The sequence below is a fragment of the Habropoda laboriosa genome, unplaced genomic scaffold, assembly GCF_001263275.1.
Source record: "Habropoda laboriosa isolate 0110345459 unplaced genomic scaffold, ASM126327v1 scaffold11, whole genome shotgun sequence".
NCBI classification, from domain to species: Eukaryota; Metazoa; Arthropoda; class Insecta; order Hymenoptera; family Apidae; genus Habropoda; species Habropoda laboriosa.
The window spans coordinates 363,060-373,839 of record NW_017100150.1 but is presented as its reverse complement, the minus strand read 5'-3'; the positions used below and the strand labels follow the sequence as shown (position 1 = coordinate 373,839).

Here is a 10,780-nt window from a genome sequence, read left to right as displayed (position 1 = left end):
TGGGACTTTCCCAGGGAAAAGGGGCTACTTAAGGGAGCCCCGAAAAAGGCACGAGGCCTTTGGTCGCCTTACATCTAAAATTAGTTTAAGTATTATTGGCTGCATAAATATATTTTTGTTACCACGTCACTTCCAAAGTGTGCTACATATAGTTGGGGCCACGATATAGCGAGGTCGTAAAATCGGTTAGGCGTCAAAGTAAACATGTTTTAGCTGCCGGGACCCGAAAATTGACAGAGATACGAGCAGATAAGTACTTGAAACCATTGTCAGGACCGTACGAAGAATTCTTGTATCCAGCGAAAGTCAACTGATTCTAATATATTTACTGAAAACTGTATGCAGCTAGGACAAATTAGGGTTTCTCCCTCTGGGGGAAGCCGCTTTTGGAAGTACGGTTACAGGTAAAGGTCTTATTGATGTCTTTAGCATCTTAGTTTATCTACTCGTGTTATATACAGATAGAAAGTGCAAAAAGATTGTGTAGCTTAATATTAACATAATAAGCAACGGTATGTGGTTTCTGCGAGTGTTGGACATATACGATAGAAACAATTACCGAGCATACATATGAGACAATACTAAAGAACCAAAGCCTTCGCCGCGCGCAAATATGCGTCCATAGGCCACACTGATAGCCTTCGCTGGACGCATACAGGGTGTCCCGTAAATCCTCCAACACCCGGAAATGGGGGGTTCCTGAGATGACTTTGAACAACTTTTTCCTTTAGCAAAATGTTGTTTGAAGCTTCATTTTTGAATTATTAACGAAAACCACTGGCCAATCAGAGCGCGCGTAGAGCCCGCGCTCAGGGACGGGCGAACGGAGATTCACCCGCGCGCTAACGTGAACGAGGCGTACGCGTGACTTCTCGGTTATCGATCGCTGTCAAAAAAATTTGACTCTGCACCGCTATTTTTATAAGGCTTAGAGAAATGGGTTTTGCCGTCATTCAAAAAACTGCAATTAGTCGAAATCGTGAAGAAAATAGCCTCTATTCTCCGCCCCTGAGCGCGGGCTCTACGCGCGCTGTAATTGGTCAGTGTTTTTCGTTAATAATTCAAAAACGAAGCTTCAAACTGTATTTTGGAAAAGGAAAAAGTTGTTCAGATTCACCCCAGCAACCCCCAATTTCCGGGTGGTCGAGGAGTTACGGGACACCTTGTATACAGTATAGAAAAAAGTATTCGCTTTGACTTGCGAAAGAAAAGTTTATTCTATTAATAAAATTTTTTTCTACTAATGAAAAAGGAATAAAAAATTGTTTATTCCATTATTATCATTTCAATAATATTGCTGCTGGATGAGTTTTTACTTTCACTAATTCAGTTTACGGTGCCTTTTCTATACGGTGTTATAATAATAGAGTACATTACAAATTATATTACAAATAAAAGTGGTTTATGTGCAGTCCAAATGAAATGTTTCATCTACAAGAATTTAACTGCAAGTGCAATTCTATATAAGCCTTTTATTCTCTTGATAAACAAAATATGAAAATCTCCATTTTCGAGGTTAAAATAATTTGTACAAAATAGTACATTAACAAAATCGACTTAGATAACAAGGATTTAACTTGCAAACTCTGTAACAAATAATATTTTATATTCTGATTATTACAATTATATTTCTTTGTGACAAAAAAAGGTACGTTTGTAAAAATAAAAATGCAACGTAACAAATAAAAGAAACAATGTATTTACATTAAATGGCAACAGGGAGAAGCAAAATGTTGAGAAATTTCATTTTTTTTTTCTTTTCAATGTAATTATGTTTCGCTTCTCGAACAATCAGATCCTTAACTGGAAAAATTGTCAGATAACGAAAGAGAAACATTCGATACTGTGTAACTGAACATCTAATGTGCTCTAAACTACTGTATTTATCTAGTAAAATTGAAAGCAGTGCACAAATATTTACATTAGATTATCCTTAAACTTACAGCTACTTTTCAATGTTTATACAGTGAGAGTCAAAAATGAGTATACACCCCATACATATGAGATTCTACATTATCTTTACAGCATATCTTGCAAAAACCAAGGTTGTAATGTTGTAGTATATGGTACTTGTAGTGTCCTAATCGTATATAAACAAAAATCTTACTGATTTACGTTTCCAATATTTTGAAAACAAATGCCTATCAGAAGTAGGTTCCTTACGAACTAGTCAAAAGTGAATATACGCAGCAAAAGTAGTTAGTCTGTTATGAAAGATAGTCGGGTAAAGTAGTTTTCTAGAAGCAGTAATTTCTGAATAAGCGTGAATTCGTGTAAATTTTCATCAGCGTTGATTAATTTGAAATACTTAGTGCATAAATAGAATTATGAGTGAGAAACGTATAGAAACTTCAGAAGGAATGAGGAAACTTATTGTTAAATTCAGAAACGAAGGAAAATCATTTCGACAAATAGGGAAAATAGTAAATCGTTGTCATGGAACTGTAAAAAAAAAACATAGACAAGTATAAAGATACTTAAGTGTAAAAAACTTTCCTCGTTTCGAGAAAGTTAAATGAAGCAGATAACCGATTAATTATACAAATAGTGAAGAAAGATCCCACTATGAGTGCAGTTTCACTAGCTCAAGAAATATCTGGAATACAACAAAAATCTATAAGTGCGAGTACGATTCGTAGATCATTAAATTCTCAAGGTATGCATGGCCGTGTTCCACGCAAGAAACCAGCGATAAGTGCAAAGAATCGCGTTTTGCGCTTGCTATTCGCGAAAAAATTCATAAACAAACCACTCGAATTTTGGTACACCGTATTATTCACTGATGAAAGTAAATTTGAAATTTTTGGAAGAAAAAGGCAACCAAAAATTTGGAGAAAAAAAAAACGGAATTAGAACCGGAAAATCTTGTTAGTACCGTTAAGCACGGCGGTGGTAATATTATGGTTTGGGGTAGCATGGCGGCCTCTGGAGTCGGGGAATTAGCTTTTATTAACAATACGATGGACAGATTTCAATATCTAGATATTTTAAGAACAAATTTAGCTGCAAGTGTTACAAAAGTTCAGTTGCCAGATTCGTGGATCTTTCAGCAAGATCGAGATCCTAAACATACAGCAAAGATTGTTAAGGATTGGTTGCAACAAAATGCTCCAAATCAACTGAATCATCCACCACAATCCCCAGATCTTAATGTAATAGAGAATTTGTGGGAAATAGCACATTTGAAATTATGCAAAAGAAGGAAAACCTTAAAATCGAACTACTAAAAGTATGGAATGACATTTCTGTTTCAACAACATGTAAGTTGGTTGAATCTATGCCAAGACGGTTAGCTGCGGTAATTAAAGCTAAAGGTGGACCAACAAAGTATTAAATGTACGTAATTTTATTAATAAATGAAGATAAATCATTCTTAAATAGTTGTGTATACACACTTTTGATTTATATTTTTACAGATCCTCAACTATTTTATGTTGTATCTCAAATATTATTTATTAGATTGAATTACGTTTTTTACTTTTAATTCCTATCACTCTACGCTTTATATTTTTCAAATAACTTTTCCATTAATGTAATCGTTAAATAAATGCCGTGTTCTCAAGGTGTATACTCACTTTTGACTCTCACTGTACATACACCTATATGCGTACAAATATATTATACATTTTTATATGACTTGTGATACGAAAGTAATTCAAATTCAATATCGCTGATCTCTCAATTATTGCAAATCTGTATACTTGTGTGTGTATCGATAACTAGAACATTACAAAAATACAGCAGAACGAGTCAGATTGGAATTAGAAAGGTTTCTATTGGAGTGAAATCTAACACAGTTGTATTGTTTAATGCCAAATAAAAATGCATGATACGTCTGTGCAATATATCATTTTTCGTAGCTCAATTTTTTTTTAGAGTATAACAAAATTTGGTAATGTGTGTTGCGAACAAGAACTGAATATTTTCTGTTTCAACTGAACTATTGGATATGAAGAAAATAATATTTATGCTGAAAAGTGAAATAGAAATTATGAACAAAATTTATCAAGGATAAATGTTAAGACAGCTTGTTTAAAATAAAGTTGGGTAACATTTTAACATTGAAGCTACAACGTTTGAAAGCTAGTGCGTTATTAACCATTTAACTGCGAAAGACGTATAAATACGCTCTCAAGGAGTAATCGCTTTTGCTTACGAAAAGCCGTATGCATACACCGGGTTATTTTCGCTCAGATTATCATATTTATTGTTACACTAAAATTACATAATATTGAACATATCGACTATAGCAAAGTGTTTTTAGATTGTTGCAACTAAGCATTTTAAAATGCACTCCGATTTTTACCACGTGCCCCAAAGCACCGACATGCGAAAATCACAGCGGACAGGTTTTTGTAAAGAGTATCGCAGTTAAAGGGCTAATTAAATGGAAATGGTAATATCTATTTCATCTACTTCATGGTAAAAATAAGCTAACAAAGGCAGAATTATATTTGTCTACAAATAACTGCTTTTCGCAGTTTGCAGAATAAAAAATCGTGATAGTTATGATTTCTGGTCTTATAATTGTCCAAGTTGATATTTATAATAAATTATGTATGTTTCTTTTTTTATGCTTTTGTTACAAGCTAATCATACACGTTCGGTGACCTGCACTTGCCACGCATGCCTATTTTATCTTTTTCCAAAACAATGGCACGTCTGAAATGCCAAAAATGCGGATTGAAGTGCAAACAAATTTTTGGTCTTGCCCTAGATCTACGAAATTTTAGTTGCAGATTCTTTTAGTTGTGGGCCACGTTTTCGTGTAAGCTTTAACACTTTCGTTGCAGCGGACGACTATAGTCGCACGCCACGAATTGACAAAACGCATTGTCCTTTTGCATAACAATGCCACACCTCATTCGGCACGTGTTACAAACGGTCTCCTGGAAAAATTTAAGGGGGGAGTTTCTTTTTTTTTGATCAACAAAATCAATTTGTTGTTTACAGAATTTTGTAGTTTAACTTTGTAGGAATGTCTCTGCAAAATTTTAAGATAAAATTCATAAAATTTTCAAAGTTATAAATTTTTGAAGAAATCGATATCCCCAGAATCCATGGTACCGTTGTAAGACGTTTATAGTTGGGGCCACGATATAGCGAGGTCGTGAATTAAACTCTGAAGAATCGGCACCGATTGATGTTGCGGCACTCAAGGCCGTGTGTTGCAGTCTGTTTGAGGGTTCCAACAATAAACGAATGGTAGCATATGATTTGGTACTTCAAGTAGAAAATGGTATTTCATTTACAAATGGAAAATATGTTAATATTAAAGCTACACAATCCTTTTGCATTTTCTATCTGTATATAACACAAGCAGGTAAATGAAGATGTTAAAGACCTCGATAAGACCTTTACCTGTAACCGTACTTCCAAAAGCGGCTTTTCCCAGAAGAAAAAAGCCCTAAATTGTCCTAGCTGAACTCAATTTTCAGTAAATATATTAGAATCAGTTTGACTTTCGCTGGATACAAGAATTCTTTGTACGGTCCTGACCATGGTTTCAAGTACTTATCTGCTCGTATTTCTGTCAATTTCGGGGTCCCGGCAGCTAAAACATGTTTACTTTGACGCCTGACCGATTTTACGACCTCGCTATATCGTGGCCCCGACTATATGTTATTGGAGTCGTAGTTTTCTAACAGACAAGTTCAAATTTATTTGCAGTGACATTACCATAATTTGACAAAGGCATCTTTAGTGGCTTCGTTGGGTTGGCCTTGACTCTTGAGCAGTTAGGCCTAAAAGGACGGTGTCAACAGCTGCAGAGCAGACCTAGGGTCTGCTTACAAGTACGTGTCGAAAGACAATTTCCAGATATGAGAAGGAAAAGTCTCTCTATCCTCTTGAACTCTTTAGAGATATTTTTTCGTTTACGTTGCTTGGGAAAGCGGTGAAAACCAGCAGAATGTCTTTGGCTTTTGAAACATGCACTTCGCTCTCTTCCTGTGAATCTCGATATTATTGTGTTACTGTTTGAACTGTTATTTGTTTTTGTTATTTCTTATCTGTTTCTTTGTTTTGTTATATTTTTTATTGTTAAATAACTTTATTTGGACACGAGTGTCCAAAATTTTTTGAGAAAAATCGAACATTTGAATTTAAACAGTTACCATTTCTCGAAAAATAATTTCTTTTTGTTCATTGTAGATCAAATGATAATTATATGTGTATAAAATAAAATCTCATTAAAATTTTTGATTTCAGATGAACCGGAGGGCAGATATGTCAACCGTTAATGAAGCAATTGTGCGGAGCGTCCTAGTTCACGGGCAATTCGAACTGTATTTTTAAGTGAATTGAACTGAAAAAATTTATGTAACATAATGAAAGTATAACAAACATATATACAAAGTTTCAAATTAATCAATGTTACATTTTTGTTTATAAAAAATGCTAAAGTATCGATATTTTTGACCAAAAAAAAAAAATAAATTCCCCCCTCAAGTCAACTACGATGTGAATATAACAGGCAAATTGAAATCCTGGCTAGAACCTTAGATGATCCTATCACGTATGCTACGTTCAAACTGAAAGACCCCGCGTTAATTGCAATTAGTTACAATAGCAGAGAGGTGTATATTAAATAGGGAACCCCCATTGGACAATCTATTTTTTCACCTGCTCATAAAGCGAGTTCGTGCAATGGAGCGCTATTGATAAAATATTATGAACCAGACTCAGCGAAAGAATTTAGTTGTTGACTCTTAAACGAAAAAGGTAAACACGGGATCCCAGGTACTCCTAGCCACCGCGGTTGTAAACGTGTTGGACAACGACGGTCACCCTCACCGCTACCGCGTATTATTAGATTCATTCGCTCAAGCTCATTTCTTTTACGGAGAATTTCGCGAAGCGATTAGGATTATCCAGGGAAGACATGCAAATCCCGATCACGGGAATGAATCAAATAACCTCGCAGATTTGGCACTCCACCACGGCGCATTTGAGATTGTGCATCACCACCTTCGCGCGAGATCTCAATTTTCTCATCGTGAACGAAATCGCGGACCTCGTCCCTTCCGAACGCGTTGACAGAAAATAATTAAACATCCCAACCCAGGTACAACTAGCAGATCCGGAATTCCATAACCCCGCCCCGGTAGACGGTTTGCTAGGAGCTCAAATATTCTGGCATTTAGCATAGGGCAAATCGAATTAGCTTCTCCACAGATACTACTGTAAATCCTCAGGGGCCGCAGCCGATCCTACGATTGGCTGCGGTACGGGATTCACGACTCCGAGGTACCTGAGTGCCCGGGCCTGGGGGAGGAGTCACATCCTCGCGACGGGTCCCGGTAGTGGCGATCCACACGGGGTGGCCCCGCCTCCTTTACTGGGGGCGGGGCAGGCCCCAAGTTCCAAGCGTGGGTCACCGGGCCCGCAGGGCTGTCGGGTTAGGGGACCCGAACTGAGTCGTTTTACAATGACTCCGTGGCATCGGTGCCATCAAGAGCCTTGAAAAAGAGACTAGAAGCCAACGTCGGTATATATGACAGTTTTAACGCAGTCCAAAATATGTTTAAGTTCAATTTGTGTCGACTTCTAAGGAATTTTGTCAGAATTTCGTTTTCTTTATCTGTTCCTAAAATTACCAGTCTCACAGACGGCATGTGACCGTTTATGCACGAAAAATTCACACGTCTGGTTTATATATCTCAACCGTTAACTTTCACAAGAAAACTGTAAAAACTAATTATAAGACCAGAAATCAATGTTTTCAATGAAGTTTATACAGTTATTCTATCCTGCACAAATGGATAATTCAATTTGAAGACAAAATAATCCTGTATGTACAAATTTCTTTATACGTAAAATCAAAAATATATTGTACAATTTAGAGTTCCGATACAAACTGCATGAATTTCGCGATTTTAATAATGTGAAAATTAGTTTTTATGGTATTTCAGTAATTATGATCACCAATTCGTAAAATGTTACAATTAATTTAAAAATTTTATTAATAATATTTTAGCACGAAATACAATAATACGTTTGCTTAAAATCGTAGATAAATATATTTTTTGGTTAAAAGTACTTGATTAAGTACTTACTTTTGAATTATGTAAATTACCTACATTTTTCAAAATCTAATACTAAAAAAAAATCAAAAATACAAATTCACATTAGCGACGAAATGTTGATAATAGTATAAAAGTTTAAGTAAACTGCAAGACAATTAAATTATTATTAAGCTTAAATTAGCAGGTTGCTTAAATTATTATGTCGCTTGTGTTGCACATTTCTTGACAATACGCTTTACTAAAAGCGTACAAATACGAAAAAAGGCAGAAGGTACGTAAATAAAGCTAAAATTAAATAAAGAAAAATGGTGATCCGCTATATAACGTGCATTAATATTTATGTATTCGAAATACCAGTTGTGTAAATAACTCTTTCAGCGCCACTGTTCAAGTTCGTATTTTCATCGATGGTAGTGGATGGTGGTGGCATGGCAAAAATGGGCTGTTGGCTCGCGGAATTGTTCTGCTGACCAGGTTGTGGTTGTCCTGTTATCGCATCTTCATCACTTTCTTCCTCCTGTTGAACAAAAATTCACAAATAAATATTTCCCCTTCAACAATGATCAGCTATTTTTCAGGCTATATACAGTATTGTTCACTCGAATAGCCTCGCGCTTGTTTCTTTAATGAATTATGAACAATGTGAAGCAAACAGCCTTCTGTTCCCTTTTCTGCTTATACTGTATTCAAAATCTATAATATCACTATCTATTTGTCACTTTGTTATTATAAAGAGAAATTAGCGACAAAGGAGTGACAAATTAACAAGGGCAAATTATAAAGGGCATCATTCAACTGATGTACACCGATGTTAGTAAACTTTTATATGCAGCTAAAGAATCCAAAAATATTGGATACGTATTTTTTTAGCTGCTAATACTTGTTTCTTAGAAATGAAATCACCCTTCAAAGTTGTGGTTGAAAAACTGTTAATCAGAATATTTTCGAAATGAATTGTGGTAGAGAAAAATGTTAAGGTACGAATCTTGTCTGATTTTTCACAATGAATAACCTGATGCGAATGAAATTTCTGTAAAGTCATAGATGGCGCCACCATAGCTGGAAATATATTCGAATAAATATCTTGTATACGACATAATTAGTTTTGGACAAAAATTTGTCAACATACATAGAGTATATTTTCTGAATCTCACAGATATGTATATGTTTTTCGCAATTTTCGAAAATTGCTACATATAGAGTGAGGGAAAGTCGGTAACCTCGCTGTCGGACCGATTTTCGTCCGTTCTGCATATAGACAGAGAGCGTGGCAGAGGGTAAGACGGAGAAAAACGTAGGCGGTTAAGTGGGGGTTTGGACGTCTAGTGGTTCTAGCCCTGCCTTAGGCACGTCCCATGCGCTAAGCGAGGTTACTCTCATTTTGAACAGAGTATAGATGATGTATACACAAAATTTTGAAAAAACTGCAATTTCTGGGAATCACGAAGAAAATTGTAAAGGTCACTTTTTACAACTTTTTACTATCGTTTTCGTTATCCAGGGGGTGTGGGATAAATTAAATACTAAAAGTCTGCGAAAACCTGAAAATGTCGCAAACCCGATATTTGAGAATGAAAATTTCGAGAATCCGAACGATGTTGCAGGACTAGCTTATATTAGCTAAATATAGTCCCGAAACGTGATTCTGGTTCTCGAAATTCTCGGGAATCCTGGTATTCTCGAATCTCGAGATACTTTCAAGAACCCGACTCGATCCCATGAAAAATTTTCGACTCGACATTTTCGGATTCACGCACACCCCTGCTAAACACCCGTCGCCTGCTGTTTCGATTAAGCTGCGTACGTAACAAAATAAACAAGTATCCAAGGTTAGTTTTAAAATAAACATTAAAGTAATCTCGAAATTGTTCATTGAATTAGTCCTTTTATACTGTTTCATGATATTGAAGCAAAATATAATGCAATTTTTCTATTAAAAAAATAGAATATAACCTTAAAAAGTACAAAAATAGAAACTTCTTCTTGCAGACAAATGGTAAGAGATATCCTCCTATGTATATTGTATTTCTCTTCCCCTGTCATTTATTAATTATTTGAAGTTGTACGTAGTTATAAAATCCCCGAAAGATAAATACATTTACGTAATGTTTGGTATTACTTTCTGTAAAGTATGTAAATATAAAGGACACTTTCTCATACTTTAACAATCTGTCCGTAGACCTTAATATTGAAGAACTTAATAAAACTTAATATTAGTATATTTCAATTTTCAAATTTGTAGTATAGGAAAGATCGGGGCTGGTTACCTATAGGAGTAGGTTGACTAATAACATTGCACCGGCGTGTGCTGTTCCGCGGAAAAATTTATTGTAGAAACAAGTCACTTCTACTACGCCATTTATTTGTTTCTGATGTCGTGATCGCACGTTGTTTGAGTGTTAACAGCGTTTGTCGAAAAATTGGCTACCTAAGTAAGTATTTTTTCCTAAAGATTTTATGTTCTCACGCTCTATAATATTTTAAAGTTTATTTAAAATACGACCTATTGAAACAGTGTTTTTTTTAATACGTAAATTTAGGGTTATGTAGAGTATTGAAGTCAAAATGATCATTCGGGGCTGGTTGACTAATAATGTCCGGGGTTACACGACTAGCTGGTCAGCCAATCCTGACGATATCAGTTTGTACTAACTTTTCGTTAATAACTTATCCATAAGGTTAGGTAACACAAGAACAATAGGTATACATTTATATTTTTCTTTCTATAATTCTCTAAGATTTTGTTACTACTG

The 10,780-nt window shown here is 35.4% G+C and overlaps 1 protein-coding gene across 1 annotated transcript in view; it reads right to left on the bottom strand.

The window, feature by feature from the left end:
• LOC108574712 (dnaJ homolog subfamily C member 5) overlaps positions 1–10,780 on the bottom strand; it is a 34,616-nt gene that overhangs the window by 5,270 nt on the left and 18,566 nt on the right. Inside the window, exon 7 of the mRNA XM_017937342.1 lies at positions 8,382–8,544. Within this exon, the coding sequence (XP_017792831.1) occupies positions 8,382–8,544 (163 nt within the window). The remainder of the gene's footprint in view (positions 1–8,381; positions 8,545–10,780) is intronic.